At 48.1% G+C, this 19,565-nt stretch overlaps 1 protein-coding gene across 11 annotated transcripts in view; it reads left to right on the top strand.

The window, feature by feature from the left end:
• The window catches only part of LOC123344354 (ankyrin repeat and fibronectin type-III domain-containing protein 1-like), a 596,720-nt gene that overhangs the window by 422,810 nt on the left and 154,345 nt on the right, over positions 1-19,565 (top strand). For 9 of the 11 annotated variants that reach the window (XM_044980488.1, XM_044980475.1, XM_044980476.1 and 6 more), the window contains one exon: positions 19,415-19,455. The exons of 1 other annotated variant lie outside the window; for it this stretch is intronic. In XM_044980488.1, the coding sequence (XP_044836423.1) occupies positions 19,415-19,455 (41 nt within the window). Of the gene's footprint in view, positions 1-17,459; positions 17,681-19,414; positions 19,456-19,565 lie in introns of those variants that run through there. One more of the 11 variants, XM_044980484.1, reaches the window with a different exon arrangement.

The following is a 19,565-nucleotide window of genomic DNA, read 5'->3' as shown; positions in this document are numbered from 1 at the left end:
CTTCGCGGTGCCGGGAATGAGACCGGGACCGTCTACCGTGTCGGTGCCGGGAGGTCGACCGGGATCTCGAGTCCCGACGGTGGGAGCGGCTGCGGGAGGACCGGTACCGGGAACGGTACCGAGAGCTGGATCGGTGCCGATAGCGCCGGTCAGGAGAGCGGGACCGGGATCGTCTCCGCGAGTACGACCGGTACCGCGATGGAGAGCGGTACCGGGACTGCGAGCGGTGCCAAGATCTGGAGCAGCGTGAACGCGAACGTCTCCGGGATCGGGGCCGGGACCTGGAGTACCGTCTCTCCTGTCTGTCAGGGGAAGGAGGCCGCATGATAGCCGGCTTGCCCGCTGACTGGGGGTTGAGTATGCGTTGGCTCCGTCAACGCAATGAGTTCTCTCGCCATCGAAAAGGTTTCAGGTGTCGACGGGAGAGCGAGCTTGACCGCGGTATGCACCGGGGAGCAAGGAGGTACCAGACTCGACGGCCCTTGCGGCGCCGGAGTCAACTGTACAGCGCACGGTTTATGCGCTGTCGGAGTCGGTGCCTGGGGCGCCGGTGCCGGTGGTTGGGCGAGAGGTCCTGGTGCAGAGACCTTGGAGGACGTCTGCGCTGGCTTACGTTTCCTCGAGGGAGAGAGGGAACGGTGCCAGGGTGCCGGTGCCGGCTGCTGCTTCTTCATGGCCTCGGTACCGGAACGGCCAGGAACCGCTGGAGCACTCCGCACCGAAGAGGTCTGTGGAGTGGCTGGTGTCGGCACCGCAGGGCTAAGTGCCGATTCCATCAGGAGCTGCTTCAAGCGAAAGTCCCGCTCCTTCTTTGTCCTTGGCTTAAAGGACTTGCAAATGCGGCACTTATCTGTAAGATGAGACTCTCCTAAGCACTGCAGGCAGGAGTCGTGAGGGTCTCCAATCGGCATGGGCCGCTGGCAGGCCGAGCACGGCTTAAATCCCGGTGCCTTGGGCATGAGCCCGCACCGGGATGGGAAAAAGAAGGGCTAGGCCCCCCGATTTCCCCTAACTAACTAACACTAAGTACAACAAACTATTTAAACTAATCTAACTATTTTTAAAGAACTATATACAACAAGTATGAGAAGAAAAGCAGTGAGAAGCTAGGGCTGTGGAGGTCAGCTAAGCACTCCACTGTTCCAACGACCGTCACGGGCGGTAAGAAGGAACTGAGGAGCGGACGGGTCGGCTGGGGTATATATCTAGCGCTATAGCGGCGCCACTCCAGGGGGCGCCCAGCCGACCCACCGAGTGTTGCTAGGGTAAAAAAATCTTCCGACGAGCGTGCACGCGGTGCGCGCACACCTAACTGGAATGCATAGGAGCAATCACTCGAAGAAGAATACTAATACATGCACACCCACCCATGTCCAGCATCAGTCAATATTCACAGGCAAGTGTGAGATCCTCTCTTGGAGCCATGCTGGGATGAGCTAGGCGCTGAAAAATGAAAATGTTAAGAGCGTTGGCATCGTTCTTTAGCTGTGCTTATTCCCTGGCAGCTCATCCATCCCCTCTCATGATCCTTTCACTGAAGGAGAAGGCAAGTGGAGTCACATGGGTGTATGTCTGGCACCAGGACTACAGGAGCTTCTTCAGTGTAACACACAATGCTGAGCACACACAAGTCCCCTCTGAACTCAGTGGGAGCTCGGGGTACTTGGCACCTTTGAAAATCAAGCCTCTGCTGTTTGGGCCTCAACTGCCCAATTCTAGGCCCCTGTGCTGGAAAATGTTGGCCATCCTGGTGTAGTGCTCTCCTGACACCTGAGCAAAGGCCTGCAGTCCCATGAGGGATGTATAATGTGTGGGTTCGTGTTGCTCAAGGATCCATCACTCCCTGGTCAGAGGAAGGCTAAAAACCTTTCAAGTGCTCTGCCTGTGTAGCAGGGCGACAACTCACCGGCACAGCACCTCCTGCTGGTCGTCCTGGGAATTAGCTCTCCAGCGTATAGCGGGCCCTGTGCAGGCCAGTGTCTTGCCTGTTGCTGGCCCCGTGTCCGTCCTGGACCCCGGTACCATTTACCTCAGGTTTCTGCCCTAGCAGTACCCCCTCAGTCTTTGAGTCTCCCCTTCCAGGGGAACTCCAAACCCTCTATCCCCACCTCGCCTCAGTGGCAACTTCCAGTCATCATCTAGCCCCCGCTCACTGGGGCAGACTGCAGTTTGTAATCCTCTCATCACTGGCAAGGGGAGGTTGGACCTGCTGCCTTTCCTAACCCTGGGCTGCACCTCTGCAACCCCAGTACCTGCTTTGGGCCTTTAGCAAGGCCTGGAGCCTGGGGGTTTCTCAGGCTGGAGCTCCTCAGTTCCCCTTGTCTTTCCCCAGCACTGCTCTACCTCTGGTACCCTACTCCCAGGCAGCTAGGTCCTTCTCTCTCCACTTCTAGAGAGAGACTCTTTCAGCTTCTGGCCCACAGCCCTCTTATCAGGGCCAGCTGGGTCCTGTGGCCAGCTACTCACTCAGCTGCTCTCACTCTCCACGGCTGCTTTTAACCCCTGATCTGAGGGAATGGGGCAGCTGCCCCCCTACAGCCTGCTATGGGCCAAGTGGAGGGAAATTCCTTTTAAGCCCTGCAAACCATCAGTTTCCACCCTGAGGCATGGGGGTATGATTGCCCTTAGGAGAGTCAGGCATCAGCTCCTGATGCAGCGCATTGCAGGTATACTGAGCTGCCTAGTGGGCATGCTTTAAATACAGACTGCCAGTGTCATGGGGGAGATGCCACAGGCTGACAGGATATATCTCAGTGCCTACGGCCTGATCCTTCCAGTGGGCTGAGCACTCTTTGCAGCTGTTGAAGTTAGCGAGAGTCAAGGAGTCCAGCATGTCTTAGGATAAAGCTCTTAGTGCTGAATCCTAAGTAGCCACAGGGGAATGGATGGCAGCTCTAGATGGGGGAGAAATCCCTCAAGGAGGTAAGGGGTAGATGAGAGTTTTATAACAGTGTTGCCGGGGGGAAGGGTTGGGTTTTTGTTTTTTTGTTTTTGGGTTTTTGAGATTGGCCCAAAACAGTCTCTTGTCAGACCCTCTCATAGCTTGGAAAAATAACATCCATTTGTCTGTCTCTCCTCTCTGATTCTACAGGCAGTGACTACCCTGTGAGTTACTGGGCCAATTAAAAATTGACTTAGAAAACTGTCACCTGCAGCAGCTGCTTGTCTTTTGGGGATTATTTTGGGGTAGTTTCTAAATTGTACAAAGCTTCCTGAGGCTCATTAATAGTTTATTCTTCTATTGACACCACTGCCCAGAAAAAAATAGCTGAGACTACATGGTAGCCTTTAACTGAGTGAAAAGCGCAATGAATTTGATGTCTACAGTATCTGCAGTTTGCCTTGAAGCAGGGCTTCAAAAAACAAAACAAAAACCAGCCCAGTCTTTGCTTCGGCCCATCGACATGCAATATGTTTTGAAACTCTTGTAGATCTTCTTTCCATCTGTGCTTAATTTGGGAATTCAGAGCTATCGTTGAAAAGTTTTGCTTTTTCATCTGTGCAACACATTGCACTGATTTTCATCAGGTACAAGTGAGATGAATTGGTCCAGCACATCCTTTAACTGATGCGCCAATCCTGGCAAAGGCTTTCTGAGATATTTTTTTTAAAAGCTCGGCCTTGAAACTTGGGGTATGATCCTCTCTCCGCCAGGTACTCTACAAAACAGGGTGGGATGCAGCGAGAAGGGGGTTTAGCAACAGCAGCTGATGTGCCAGTCACACACAACAGCTTCAGGAAAAAGACAATTTCCTTGACTTAGGTTTATGTATATTCTTTTGTTATTGATGATCTTACTGGGCAAGGGGGTTGGGGGTGCTCAGTAGTTTCCCAGCTCTGAATGTGACAGTGTGTTTGCATAGCTGGTCTGAACGGCATCAAAGCTGCGTAGGAGTTAAAAGGATTTTGAAAAGTTGAGTTTGTGCCCTTGCTATTGCTCTTTTATGGAGAATAAAAAGAAGCCTGAATCTTTTAGTTCTTGTTTTAACTTAGAAATATCAGGAATGGTAAGTCCAGTTTTCTTGTTTCTCTAGAAGATCTCTTGGGTGACTTCTCACTTCCTTAACTTTAGAGATGGAACCAGGCATTGAATGTGTAACAGAGATATCCTTTATCCAACACATTATGGATGCTGTGGGGTAGGAGAAAAATCAACTCTTTTACCTTCCACAGTCACATCAGGATAGGAACACCAAAGCTGTTTGTGCTGCAATTGGTCACATTTGGAACCAGCTTTCTCCTGCCATCACTATATGTCTTGCCTACACTAGAAAGTTGTACCTGTTTAACTATGTCGGTGCTGTATATTTAAAGCTGTACAATCCCCTAACAAGGATGCAATTGCACTGGGTATAAAGGTGCTTTTGCAATATAGCTATTCCTGTATGGGAAGGAAAATAAGCAATACTGAGGTAAGACATCTTTATAGCAGTATAACTACAGCCACACTTGGGGTTATACCAGTATACCTGTATTGGTAAACAATTACATCCCTAACCTCATGGTTATACTGGTCCAAAAACTGTGTGTAGACCAAGCCTTAGTCTCCTCCTTTGCTGCTTCATTGATTTTAGGTAAACTGTTCCCCAAGGTGATCTGTAAGGCTGAGGAGGAGACAAAGCTGTCTAGGGTTGGAAGATAGAACAGATCCACATTGAGAAGGACAGGCCTTCCAACAACATGGTGTTCCTAGCTCCTTATTGGAGAACTTGGAAATGGAGAGTAGCCAGGTTATGGAGAGCACCTATAACAGCACAGCATCACCACCTGCATCGTCGTGCTGGGGTACAAGGAGATGGAGCATGTGCAGTGTCTCCGGCTGCAGCACATCCACCCCTAAGTCTGTCATGTTCACTCTCCCTGTTCCATGCTGGGGGGATTGGTAGACGGGCTGGGCTGCTGTTCCTCTGTCTTAAGAGGCCCCTTCCATCATGTCGAAATGTTTCTGTATAGCAAGGAATTCTCTTCCCTATCTCTGGAGATTGATGAGCTTTAGAGACAGACTTGAGCATCATCTAAAAATATATGTTTAAAAATACACCCAGCACGATAAAACTGACTCCTCTCCATTATTTCATTAGGAGATTTAGAGTGTGCTTCCTAAACCCTGAGTCATCAATGAAATGAGCAAACAAGGAGAAATGCGCAAGGCTATGCTCCAGGTGACTCATCCAGAGTGGTGAGGAACTGTGAGGTGGGGCTTGGATCTGGGAGCTGTTGATTTAACTCACTGTCACCACCCTCCATTCCTTGTCTCCTTCTCTCCTGGGCTCCAGCTTGCTTTGCAGGAATGACAGGTCAGCCAGAACCTCAGTGGCTTCTGGAGTTATTTTAGGAGAGGTAATCTGCTTCCTCCAGCACCACCCCTCTTCAGCACCTGGCTGTGCTTTTACACCAGTCTTCATAGAACCAAAAAGCAGATGGCCTAGTAATATAATGAGAGATATAAGTATAGGGTCTAAATCCCAGGTCATTTCATGCCCACCTCAGGGATATGAACCTTTTCTACCACCAGAGAGTCAAGTGTCAAACCTTAGAGGCTTCATTCCATGGAGCTTCCTCCTTTGTCTGCTTCAGTCATCAGGCACAGGTTGGGTGTCACAGAACTTGGACATGAATCAACTAGACCATCTCCCTGTGAGGGCAGGAATTGTCCCTTCTGCATGTTGCCTAGTGCTTTATCTAGGCAGCTTTTAAAAATCCTGAGTGATTTTAAAAATCCCCTCCATTCTGCAGATTCTTCTAAACTCTAATCTCAGCATCAGGACATTTTTCCTGACTAAATTTCCCCTATTTTTCATTTCATTCCACCTTCCACTGACTCAGTGCTTGGCCATTATAGTCCTTATGGCAAATTTCACTGTATTTGGCAGCATCTGTACTCAAGACAATCTGAAGTGTGCTGGTAACATTCCATGAGCATTATATTAAATACTTTCCTACAATCCAAATATATGACCAGTCTAGCTCCTGGGCTCTCTTCTGAGATTAGTGTTGTTCTGTGAAAAAATTAAATCAAGTTTATCTGGTGAGATTTATTCTTTGTAATCCCATCTGTTTATTGTTCCTGGTTCCATTGTCTTGTAGGTGAATAACAACAATAGTGTTACTTCACTCCTATAAAGAATTTTCATCTATAGATTTCTAAGAGCTTCACAAAGGAAGCTTAGTGTTGTTATCCCCATTTTAAAGATGGAGAAACTGAGGCACGGAGAGGGGAAATTATTTCTTTAGTTACCCAGCAGGCCAATGGCAGAGCTGGGAATCCTGGTTCCTTGTCCAGGTCTGATTCACTGGACCACATTACTAGAATTTTTTCTTATTTGTTCGATTTCACTAGGGATTGTAGATAGATTTTATGAATAACAATTAGCAGGGTCATGCTTTTTTTTTTTTTTAAGATTAGTCCCTCATTTGCTTTTCTCCAGCCATGCAGTACTGCTTCCACTCTCCACGACTCTTCAGAAGTACTTGTTTGATAAGCTAATGTTAACTGATTCCCTTAACACCCTGAGGTGTAAATCATCTGGACTCACTGATGTGTACATATTCCTGCTTTTGCAAATATTCCTTTACTTATTTTCTATCAGTGTAGACGTGCGGACTCACCCCTGCAGCGCCTCCTGCTGGTGACTTCTGGGAATTAGCTTACTGCCAGCCAGGAGCACCCTCTGCAGGCCGGTGATCCACTTGTCCTCTGGCCCCCGTTTCCCTCCCTGGATCCCGGTGCCCCTTTAACTGGGGTGCTGCCCCCTGGCAATACCCCCACAGTTCTTGGTCTCCCCCTCCCAAGGGAACCCCCAACCCACTATCCCCACCTTGCCTCAGTATCAGGCTACTGCCAGTCATCATCTAGCCCCCACGCCCTGGGGCAGACTGCAGTATCAGCCTACTCATCACTGGCAAGGTTGGGTTTGGACCTGCTGCCTTTGCCTATTCCTGGGCTGCCCTCTGCAACCCCCAGTACCTGTTGGCTTCTGCTAGGCCGCAGCTTGGGGCTTTCCAGGCTGGAGCTCCCCAGCTCCTCTGCCTTTCCCCAGCCCTGCTCCACTCACGTACCCTATCTCTAGCTCCCTACAGCCAGGCCCTTCTCTCTCTGAATGCAGCGAGAGACTGTCCCTGGGCCTCTGGCTCACAGCCTTTTATAGGGACCAGCTGGGCCTGATTGGGGCATGGCCCAGCTGTGGCTACGTCCCCAATCAGCTTAGCTTTTCCCTGCCACAGCCCTCTTCCTGGCTGTTTTAAGCCCTTCAGGGCAGGAGTGGGTGTCCACCCCGCTACAATCAGTAACTAAATTTACAAGGTGCACCTTTTTCCTTGATTTTCAAAACTTCTGTATCTTTATTTTTCTTGGTGAAGATGGATTTTAAATCAGGCAGAAATGGGACCCATGAATCTTCATTTCAGTAAAAACACCTCCCTTTAAAGGAGAGATTAGACACACTCAAGAGGTCAGGAATTCCCAGTTTCCTATAACTGGGCGAAGTAGCTCTTTCGGATATAGCTGTCTTCTACAAGAAATATATTGAGTGAGCATGTGTGCAGCATTTTGAAAAAGTGAAAGTGCTGTATAGGTGATAGTACTGTTACTGTTGTTGTTACTAGTTATTAATGTACTAGGACTAACTGCTATTCCAAAGAACTGGTAGTGAGTCTCTGTTACCTAAAAGACAGCTGGACTGGTAAGGCCCAGTCTTATTCCCAGTAAAGTCAATAAGAGTCTCCCCTTTGATGGGGATGGTATAATGGGATAGCCTAATTTTGGCAATTAATTTGTCTTTGACTACTAGCAGTAAATATGCCCAATGGCTTGTGATGCGATGTTAGATGGGGTGGGATCTGAATTACTACAGAGAATTCTTTCCTGGGTGTCTGGCTGGTGAGTCTTGCCCACATGCTCAGGGTTTAGCTGATCGCCATATTTGGGGTCGGGAAGGAATTTTCCTCCAGGGCAGATTGGCAGAAGCCCTGGGGGTTTTTCGCCGTCCTCTGCAGTGTGGGGCACGGGTCACTTCCTGGAAGGTTCTCTGCACCTTGAAGTCTTTAAACTGTGATTTGAGGACTTCAATGGCTCAGACATAGGTTTGATACAGGAGTGGGTGGGTGAGATTCTATGGCCTGAATTGTGCAGGAGGTCAGACTAGATGATCATAACAGTCCTTTCTTACCTTAAAGTCTATGATTCTATGACTTCGCAGGGAATTGGATTGAGCCCCTTATTGTGGATTAAGCATTTTAAAAAGTGCCTTCTAGAGGTATTGTGACGTCCCTATGATACGGTCATTTGAAGAAGTAATGGGAGTCTTTCATGGAGATGCTGTGGACAAGCGAAAACTTGGTGCTCACTCTGAATGTCTTTCTCTTACTGCAAGGGGGTGCGATCCCTGGCTGAAGACCATGTAGCCGTTGAAGTGGGATGTGACTGGGGCTGATGTTGGGTAAGGTAGGATTGATTTTGGATGAGGCTGTCTCCCAGTGATAACCACTGGGAAGGTGAAGCGGGCTTGCTAGGAGAAGGCCGTTTTGAGCGAAGAACAGGATTTGCAAGTGAAAGCTGATGGGGAAGGCTGTTGAGAAGGAGAATGAGTTCTGCAGGGTGCTGATTAGTAAAATGAGGTTACGAATGAAGACTGGTAAAAACCAGGTTCCCCATTAGAAGGCTTAAGAATGGACAGTAAGATGTGCTCCTAGCACTGAGGGCTGATTTCAGGTAATCCAGTTTACCTATACAATGCACAGACTTCTTGGGCTTTGAGCTGCTGCTGCTTTGGTTGCCCAGGTCGCAGTGGTATTGTACTGTAATGTTCAGTGTAGGCACTCTTGTCACCGTAGGTGCTGAGCACCTTCCAGCTGTGCACTAAGCAGTGTGACTAACCTCTGTCACACATGGTATATTCTTCCAGTATTGGTTAGCTGGGGTATTTGCCTATGTGACTACTTTTCTACCAGTAGGTAACTAACAACCTCCGCTGGAGGCATCAGTGCCCTGACATTCCCCACCCAAGGAAAATCCACTCAACCTGGGAAACCAAAAAGATGGTCCCCCCACAGGGCCAGGAGGACATACTGACCAATCAAGAACAGAGGCATGCCTTTGTTTGCTTAGGGGCAGAGCTGGGTGAGACTGGGACAGTGCCTCAAGACTAACCCAGAAGCCAGGGCCTGGCCCTACGTGCTACAGCTAAGCTGTTGCATTTGAACGTTGTTTTATTTCCTCTTTGTTTCAAGGCGCAGACAGCGGAACCTGGAGTTCCTGTTTAGTTACTTGATTGTTCAGAGGCTGACACCAAGCTTACAGCACAGGCTACCCTGCCCCAAACTGGCAGCCAGTGGTTGCAGACTCAGGCAGGGAGCGCCACAGTGCCATGCATAGCCCTGAAGGGGGCATTGCAAAGCAACCCCACCTCCCACACTGCCCCAGAATGGGTGACCGGGTAGTTATGCATTCTTAGTCTTTCCACGTATGGTTCCAGAGCAATTCCTGGGAGCTGCCTCGTGTGACTGGCTCAGACTTTCTGTCTGAGGTCGCTGCACCAGAAGAATTACTTATAGCTAGGTATTTCTAGGGTGCTCATCGCCGTAGCAATGGGTTTGGAATCAGGTGCTTTCCAAACATATGCAAAGTGGGGAGAGGCCTCCCTGAGAGCAGAGTGGTAACATGCACATCTCCAAGAGGAGATTTCAAACTGATTGCAGATGAACATTGTGCTGGTCCATGGCCAGACAAGAATGAGGAGAACCCATCTACCCTCTATGCAGATAGAGGTAAGAAACCGTTTTCAGGCTCTCTGCACAGGTACTACTGCAGAGAATGATTTGGAAGAGCCATCTGAGGGAACGGATCAGAAGGAGACCCATCGACCAGAAGGCATGAGATGCATTGTCCTAGAGATGAGGGTACCACCACTCCCAAGAGGAGGAGACAGGTGGTGGTGGTCGGGGACTCCTTCCTAAGGGGGACAGAGTCATCCATCTGCTGACCAAACCGAGAGACTCAAAGTGTGCTGCTTGCCTGGAGCTAGAATTCAGGATGTGACGGAGTGTCTGCTGAGACTGAACAAGCCCTCGGACCACTACCCCTTCCAACTTCTCCATGTGGTTACCAATGATACTGCCAAGAATGATCTTGAGCAGGTCACTGAAGACTGTGTGGCTCTGGGAAGAAGGATAAAGGAGTTTGAGGTCAAATCATGTTCTTGTCCATCTTCCCTGTTGAAGGAAAAGGCCCAGGTAGGGACCTTCGAAGCGTGGAGGTAAATGCATGGTTACGCAGGTAGTGTCAGAGAGAGGACTTTGGATTCTTCAACCATGGGATGTTGTTCTGGGAAGAAGGATTGCTAGGAAGTGTTGGAAACCACCTAACGAAGAGAGGAAAGAGCATCTTCGCAGGCAGGTTTGCTAACCTAGTGAGGAGGGCTTTAAAGTAGGTTCGCTGGGGTATGATGAGCTAAGCCCTGAGGTAAGTGGGGAAGTGGGATATCAGGTGGAAACACCAGGGGGAGGCCTCCTAATTCATACTGAGAAAGTAGGGGAATCAGCTAGTTATCTTAGGTGCCTATACACAAATGCAAGAAGCCAGGGAAACAAACAGGAAGAATTGGAAGTCCCGGCACAGTAAAAGAACTATGATGTGATTGGAATAACAGAGACTTGGTGGGGTAATTCACATGACTGGAGCACAGTCATGGATGGGGATAAACTGTTCAGGAAGGACAGGCAGGGAAGGAAATTTGGTGGAGTTGCACTGTATGTAAGAGAGCGGTATGATTACTCAGAGCTCCAGTATGAAACTGGAGAAAAGCCTGTTGACAGTCTTTGGGTTAAGTTTAGAACCAAGAACAACAAGGGTGATGTTGTGGTGGGTGTGTGCTATAGACCACCGGACCAGGAGGATGAGGTAGCCGAGGCTTTCTTCGGACAATTAACTGAAGTTTCCAGAACACATGCCCTGGTTCTAATGGGGGACTTCAGTCACCCTGACATCTGCTGGGAGAGCAATACAGCAATGCACAGACAATCCAGGAAGTTTTTGGAGTGTGTTGGGGACAATTTCCTGATGCAACTATTGGAGGAACCAACCTGGGGCCTTTCTCCTCTTGACCTGCCACTTACAAACAGGGAAGAATTGGTAGGGGAAGTAGAAGTGTGTGGAAACCTGGGGAGCACTGACCATGAGATGGTTGAGTTTAGGATTCTGACAAAAGGAAGAAAGGACAGTAGCAAAATACGGACCCTGGACTTCAGAAAAGCAGACTTTGACTCCCTTAGGGATCTGATGGGCAGGATCCCCTGGGAGGCTAATATGAGATGGAAAGGAGTCCAGGAGAGCTGGCTGTATATGAAAGAAGCCTTATTGAGGGCGCAGGAACAAACCATCCCGATGTGCAGAAAGAATAGCAAATATGGCAGCCGACCAGCTTGACTTAACAGTGAAATCTTCAGTGACCTTAAACACAAAAAGGAAGCTTACAAGAAGTTGAAACTTGGACAGATGACTAAGGAGGAGTATAAAAATATTGCTCAAGCATGCAGGGGTGTAAACAGGAAGGCCAAAACATAACTAGAGTTGCAGCTAGCAAGGAATGTGAAGTGTAACAAGAGGGGTTTCTACAGGTATGTTAGCAACAAGAAGGTCAGGGGAAGTGTGGGACTCTTACTGAATGGGGGAGGCAACCTAGTGACAGATGATGGAAGGAGCTTGCAACCAGGGGGGACGGAGGATAGGTTAGAGGACCACATTGTCCCCAGGCAAAGGCAGGTCTATCTGATTGGGGATTCCATACTGCGAAGGTTGGACAGGCCTGTGACCAGGGCCGATCCGGAGAACAGAAGGGTGTGCTGTCTACCGGGCGCTAAAATACGGGATGTGGACCTGAGGTTGAAAAGGATCCTAAGAGGAGCAGGTAAGAACCCGTTGATCATCCTTCATGTAGGAACGAATGACACGGCTAGATTCTCGCTAGAGAGGATCAAGGGAGACTATGCCAGGTTGGGTAAGATGCTCAAGGAAATTGAGGCTCAGGTGATCTTCAGTGGGATTCTACCTGTCCCTAGGGAAGGGCGCCAAAGGGGTGACAAGATCGTGACGATAAATAGTTGGCTGAGGGAGTGGTGTTACAAGGAGGGCTTTGGGATGTATGGACACTGGGAGGCTTTCGGGGACAGAGAACTGTTCTCACGGGATGGGCTCCACCTAAGTAGGGAAGGAAGTAGAATTCTAGGAGGGAGGCTAGGTCATCTGATTAAAAGAGCTTTAAACTAGACATTGGGGGGAGACGGTTGGGAGAGGTCCAGGTACTCTCCACGCCAAATGTATACATTGAGAGTGAGAACAACAGGATAACAACAGATATAGACAGAGGGGGAGGGTTAGGTATAAGGAAAAGGGGGGGGACAGATACTAGACCGACAGGTCATACTGGTAGTACTGTGTCCCTACCAAGTTGGGTGAAAAGGGTGAGAGGAGCCAAACAGCAAAAATTAGGATGTTTGTTCACCAATGCGAGAAGCTTAGGTAACAAAATGGAGGAACTAGAGCTCCTGGTCTGAGAATTGAAACCGGATATCGTAGGAATAACCGAAACATGGTGGAACAGTAGCCATGACTGGAGTACAGGTATGGAAGGGTATGTGCTGTTTAGGAAAGATCGAAACAAAGGTAAAGGTGGGGGAGTAGCATTGTATGTCAATAATGAGGTGAAATGTAACGAAATAACTAGCAATGCAATGGATAATACGGAAATCCGTTTGGGCAATGATCACATTGGGGAAGAAAACTACTAGAGCGTCCCCTGGGATAGTGATTGGGGTGTGCTATAGACCGCCGGGATCTAGCCTGGATATGGATAGAGAGCTCTTTAATGTTTTTAAGGAGGTAAATACTAATAGGAACTGTATGATCATGGGAGATTTTAACTTCCCGGATATAGATTGGGGAACAAATGCTAGTAATAATAATAGGGCTCAGCTTTTCCTAGACGTGATAGCTGATGAATTCCTTCATCAAATAGTTGCTGAACCGATGAGGGGGGATGCCATTTTAGATCTGATTTTGGTGAGTAACGAGGACCTTGTTGAGGAAATAGTTGTAGGGGACAACCTTGCCTCGAGTGATCATGAGCTAATTCGTTTCAAAATAAATGGAAGGATAAACAAAATTGCATCTGAGACTAAGGTTTACGATTTCAAAAGGGCTAACTTTACTAAATTAAGGTGACTAGTTAGGGAAGTGGATTGGACTAACATATTTAGGGATCTAAAGGCGGAAGACGCCTGGGGTTACTTCAGGTTGAAGTTGCAGGAGCTGTCAGAGGCCTGTATCCCGAGAAAGGGAAAACAGTTCGTAGGTAGCAGTTTTAGACCGAGCTGGATGAGCAAGCGTCTCAGAGGGGTGATTAAGAAAAAACAGAAAGCGTACAAGGAGTGAAAGATGGGAGGGATCAGCAAAGAAACCTACCTTATTGAGGTCAGAGGGTGTAGGGAAGCAGTGAGAAAGGCAAAGAGCCGGGTGGAGATGGACCTAGCGAAGGGGATTAAAACCAATAGCAAAAGGTTTTTTAGCCATATAAATAGGAAGAAAACCAAGAAGGAAGAAGTGGGACCGCTTAAAACTTTAAACGGAGTGGAGATTAGGGATAATCTTGGCATGGCACAATATCTAAATGAATATTTTGCCTCGGTCTTTAATGAGGCTAATGAAGGGCTAAGGAATAGTGGTAGAGGGACTGATGGGAATGACGATATGGGGGTAGACATTACGGTATCTGAGGTAGAAGCCAAACTTGAACAGCTTAACGGAAGTAAATCGGGGGGCCCGGATAATCTTCATCCTAGAATATTAAGGGAATTGGCAAGTGAAATTGCAAGCCCGTTAGCGATGATTTTTAATAAATCTCTAAACTCGGGGCTTGTACCGTTTGACTGGAGATTAGCTAATATAGTTCCTATATTCAAGAAGGGGAAAAAAAGTGACCCAGGTAACTACAGGCCTGTTAGTTTAACATCTGTAGTATGTAAAGTCATGGAAAAATTTTTAAAGGAGAGAGTGGTTACGGACCTTGAGGCCGATGGCAACTGGGACAAATTACAGCATGGTTTTACGAAAGGTAGATCGTGCCAAACCAACCTGATCTCCTTCTTTGAGAAAGTAACAGATTTTTTAGACAAGGGAAATGCGGTGGATCTAATATATCTAGATTTCAGTAAGGCGTTTGATACGGTACCGCATGAGGAATTACTGGTTAAATTGGAAAAGATGGGGATCGAAATGAAAATCCAGAGGTGGATAAGGAGCTGGTTAAAGGGGAGACTGCAGAGGGTCGTATTGAAGGGTGATCTGTCGGGTTGGAGGGGGGTTACCAGTGGAGTTCCTCAAGGTTCGGTTTTGGGTCCGATCTTATTTAATCTATTTATCGCTGACCTCGGAACCAAAAGTAGGAGTGGGCTGATAAAGTTTGCGGATGACACCAAGTTGGGAGGTATTGCCAATTCGGAAAAGGATCGGGATATCCTCTAGGGAGATTTGGATGACCTTGTAAACTGGAGTATTAGTAACAGGATGAAATTCAATTATGAGAAGTGTAAGGTTATGCATTTAGGGATGACTAACAAGAATTTTAGTTATAAGCTGGGGATGCACCAGTTGGAAGTAACGGAGGAGGAGAAGGACCTAGGAGTCCTGGTTGATCGTAGGATGACTATGAGTAGGCAATGTGATGTAGCCGTTAAAAAAGCTAATGTGGTCTTGGGATGCATTAGATGAGGTATTTCTAGTAGAGATAAGGAGGTGCTAGTCCCGTTATATAAGGCATTGGTGAGACCTCATTTGGAGTATTGTGTGCAGTTTTGGTCTCCCATGTTTAAGAAGGATGAATTCAAACTGGAACGGGTACAAAGAAGGGCCACTAGAATGATCCGAGGAATGGAAAGCCTGTCGTATGAAAGGAGACTTGAGGAGCTCGGTTTGTTTTCCTTAACCAAAAGAAGGATAAGAGGAGATATGATTGCACTCTTTAAATATATCAGAGGGATAAATACCAGGGAAGGAGAGGAATTATTTCAGCTCAGTGCTAATGTGGACACGAGGACAAATGGATATAAATTGTCAGTCAGGAAATTTAGGCTTGAAATTAGATGAAGGTTTCTAACCATCAGAGGAGTGCAATTCTGGAACAGCCTACCGAGGGAAACAGTGGGGGCGAAGGACCTCCATGACTTTAAGATTAAGCTGGATAAGTTTATGGAGGGGATGGTATGATAGGATAACGGGTTTAGTCAATAGGTCAATAACGTGCCACACTGGTAATTAGTACAAAGGGTCAATGTTGGGATATTGTTAGCCTTTTCCAGAGGGTCTGGCTGGAGAGTCTTGCCCGCATGCTCGGGGTTCAGCTGATCGCCATATTTGGGGTCGGGAAGGAATTTTCCTCCAGGGTAGATTGGCAGTGGCCCTGGAGGTTTTTCGCCTTCCTCCGAAGCATGGGGCAGGGGTCGCTTGCTGGTGGTTTATCTGCTACTTGAAGTCTTTAAATCATGATTTGGAGCGTTCAACAGCAGAGTCAAGGGAGAAAATTAGTTCAGGAGTGGGTGGATCGGCTTATGTGGCCTGCATTTTGCAGGAGGTCAGACTAGATGATCATAATGGTCCCTTCTGATCTTGAATTCTATGATTCTATGATTTGGAAAAAGCTGAAGTACTCAATGCTTTTTTTGCCTCGGTCTTCACAGACAAAGTCAGCTCCGATACTGCTGTCCTAGGCAACACAGTATGGGAAGGAGGTGAGTAGCTCTCAGTGGTAAAAGTACAGGTTAAGGACTATTTAGAAAAGCTGGACATGCACAAGTCCATGGTTCCAGATCTAATGCATCCGAAGGTGCTGAGGGAATTGGCTGATGTGATTGTAGAGCTATTGTCCATTATCTTTGTAAACTCATGGTGATCGGGGGAGGTCCCGGGCAATTGGAAAAAGGCAAATATAGTGCCCATCTTTTAAAAAGGGAAGAACAACAACCCAGGAAACCAGATCAGTCAGCTTCATCTCAGTCCCAGGAAAAATCGTGGAGCAGGTCCTCAAGGAAACCATTTTGAAGCACTTGGAGGAGAGGACGGTGATCAGGAACAGTCAACATGGATTCACCAAGGGCAAGTCATGCCTGACCAACCTGATTGCCTGCTATGATGAGATAACTGGCTCTGTGGATATGGGGAAAGCAATGGATGTGATATAGCTGGACTTCAGCAAAGCTTTTGATATGGTCCCCCACGGTATTCTTGCCAGCAAGTTAAAAAGGTATGGATTGGATGAATGGACTATAAGAAAGCTGGCTAGATTGTTGGGTTCCTCGGGTAGTGATCAACAGCTCAATGTCTAGTTGGTAGCTGATATCAAGCGGAGTGCCCCATGGGTCGGTCCTGGGGCCAGTTTTGTTCAGTATCTTTATTAATGATCTGGACAACGGGATGGATTGTACCCTCAGGAAGTTCACAGATTACACTAATCTTGGGGGAGAGGTAGATATGTTGGAGGTTAGGGATAGGGTCCAGAGTGAACTAGACAAATTGGAGGATTGGGTCAAAGGAGACCACATCTGGAGTACTGTGTCCAGTTTTGGGCCCCCCACTACAGAAAGGATGTGGACAAATTGGAGAGAGTCCAGCGGAGGGCAACAAAAATGATCAGGGGGCTGGGGCACATGCCTTACGAGAAGAGGCTGAGGGAACTGGGATTGTTTAGTCTGCAGAAGAGAAGAGTGACGGGGGATTTAATAGCAGCCTTCAACTACCTGAAGGGAGGTTCCAAAGAGGATGGAGCTAGGCTGTTCTCAGTGGTGACAGATGACAGAACAAGGAGCAAAGATCTCAAGTTGCAGTGGTGGGGGGGTCTAGGTTGGATATTAGGAAACACTATTTCACTAGGAGGATGGTGAAGCACTGGGATGGGTTACCTAGGGAGGTGGTGGAATCTCCATCCTTAGAGGTTTTTAAGGCCCGGATTGACAAAACCCTGGCTGGGATGATTTAGTTAGTATTCATCCTGCTTTGAGCAGGGGGATGCACTAGATGACCTCCTGAGGTCTCTTCCAATCCTAATCTTCTATGAGTCTATAAGCTTTGAGTGAAAGTCTGCTGGAAATAGGGCAGTAGTACATCCTACCTATATGGGGCTGGATGGTGCTTCCTACCCAGTGTGCTTGGACAGGCACTGAAAGGCTTAGAAATTCTCAATATAGAGGCAGTGTAGCCACTTGCTTTTCAAACAAATAGTGCAAACAACCAGTGGGTCCCATTGAGGCAAGGAGGCTGGTGATGTGAATGCAGTGGGGGCGGTGATTACTGCTCCATTGATTAGTATTCTGACTGGTTGCTTCTCACTGTTTTGGAGTTAGCCTTAGCTATTGCCTGGCAACCGTAGTGTAAAAGTACAACACCAGCTTCAGAGTTCAAGCCTGCTCCTCTCATGCACACACATCCTCTTCTACTCCACTGCCGTCCCGGAGCAGGTGGCTGTATCCTCCCTGCTAAACCATCCTCATCTTCAACTCTGCGAGGAGGAAGATTGAAAGGGGAGAGGAGGGATTTGGACAATAAGAAAACAAGCAGCGAGAGCAGCAATGAGCCAGTACAAAGAGGAGGAGAGGGTTCTTAGCACTGGGACGATGGGCGGGGCTTGCTGAAGCTAAGGTTTGGTCTGCCTGTCTGTCTGTCTTGCTGTCTCTCCCTTGCCCAAGCGCAGCGTGAATGGGATACCTGCAGCTGCTGAAAATCTGCTTGCTAGGCATGGCTCTGCTGGTTCCCCTCTCCCCTCCCTTCCATGTCCGTTTGCTGGTGGAAGTGCTGCTGGCAGCACCTTGTCTGGCCCCAGCCACTGCCCAGAAGTCCTTGAGGTTTGGTTTTTGCTAAGTGTGCCCCTCTCCCTTCATATCTCTCACACGGGGCAAGCACTTGCCCCCAGTTAGTTTGCAGCCCTGAGGTTTTGCCCTGTCAGGAATGTCCCAGAGCAGAGGAGAGCTGGATGTGGGGCTCTCCTCACCTGCCTGGGACTTGAGTGACGTGTCTCTGGCTCCTTTCTCTAAGGGCCGAGAATGATGTGTCTGCATGTATTTCCCCCGAATTAGCTGCTGGGGTAGCCAGGAAAGGTCCACTGATATATGGACATGTACAGTGTGTACATACTCACCGTACACATAATCACACTTTCCCTTTCTCTCACACACTTCCACACCTGTCACGCACACCCTCTCTCCCACACACTCTCATACCCTCTCTCCCATATGCAAATAGGAATTCACAGAAGCTAGCTGAATGCATGCCAAAACACACTGCCTTTGCCAGTGCAGAAAATCCAAGCCCCTTTGGAAATCCAGCCTGTGGTGTTTTCCTTCTGAAAGACTGAGACAGGGCAGGACCTGCTTTGGAAAATACAAAGTTCTTAGACTGTCTCAGAGCAGGTGGTTTGGGATTTTGTCAAACTTTTAATAAATGGTGTTGTTGGTGAGTGAAACCACAGTAAACCATCTACACTTGGAAAACAATAGCACATGGGAATCTCTCTGTATGTCAGATCATCTCTTCTACTGGCAGTTGTGGATGCATGCTTGGAGTTTGACACAGTTCATCTAGTGTGAAGTACTGAGTGGTTGAAACTGGGACTTGGGAGACCCGAGTTCAGTTCAGACATGCTGTGTAACCTTGGGCAAGTCGATCACTTAATCTGTGCCATACTTCCCCTTCTGTAGCCTGGGGACAATAGCACTCCCCTGCCTCAGGGGGTACAAGCCAGTAACCAGTTCATGATGTGTTCAGGTGCAGGGTGAGGCGGCCAGATAGGGGCCAAGGGAGATTAGGATGCACAGTGAGTCAAACTGCATCCGTGAACCTTGGGCCTGGTGGCATTTCTGCTTCTCTGAATACAGACCTTGTGAACCCCTCCAGCCCTTCTGCACAACATGCTCATTGAACGTCCTGAGAAATGTTGCCACTCCAGCCAGGGGCATCACAGCCTCCTGTTTATCCCCAGGGCTGGTACTACTGAGGCAATGGCAGTGCAAGCTGTCCCTGCAGAGTGCTTGTAACCTGACCTCTAGGAGTGAGAGGATCATTGTGTCTGCATGACCTATTCAGTCCTTGGTCTCCACTGAGATTCCCTGCAGGGGAGGCAGTGAGTGCAGCTGCCAGTGGTGATTCCTGCCACCCATTCACTTCACACAGGCCACTGAGCAGCCATTAAGCATTCATGATTTTCAATGGCTTGTGGTGGAAGTTGGATTTGAACCCAGGCCCTGGCTCCATGTGCCATTCCCATTCCTACATGTACACACGAATGCTTTCGGTTGCTCTCTCTGCATGGGATAGGTTTTCCTGGCAGGCAGATGAATGAAAGGGGCTTAAAGAAACGTGTCTGTTTTTGTCTTTCAGAGCCTTGGGTCAGCGGACAAGAAGGACTTTTTCCAACCAAAGTAAGTGCCAGTGGCCTGTGTGTTTGAGAGAGTGTGTGTGCACCTGAGTGGAAATTCACGATTGCAACGTATTATTGAGAGAAATACTGTATCTCACTAAGATTAGCCAT

The sequence above is a fragment of the Mauremys mutica genome, chromosome 11, assembly GCF_020497125.1.
Source record: "Mauremys mutica isolate MM-2020 ecotype Southern chromosome 11, ASM2049712v1, whole genome shotgun sequence".
NCBI classification, from domain to species: domain Eukaryota; kingdom Metazoa; phylum Chordata; order Testudines; family Geoemydidae; genus Mauremys; species Mauremys mutica.
The sequence above is the reverse complement of the archived record's forward strand: the minus strand, read 5'-3'. Positions and strand labels throughout refer to the sequence as shown.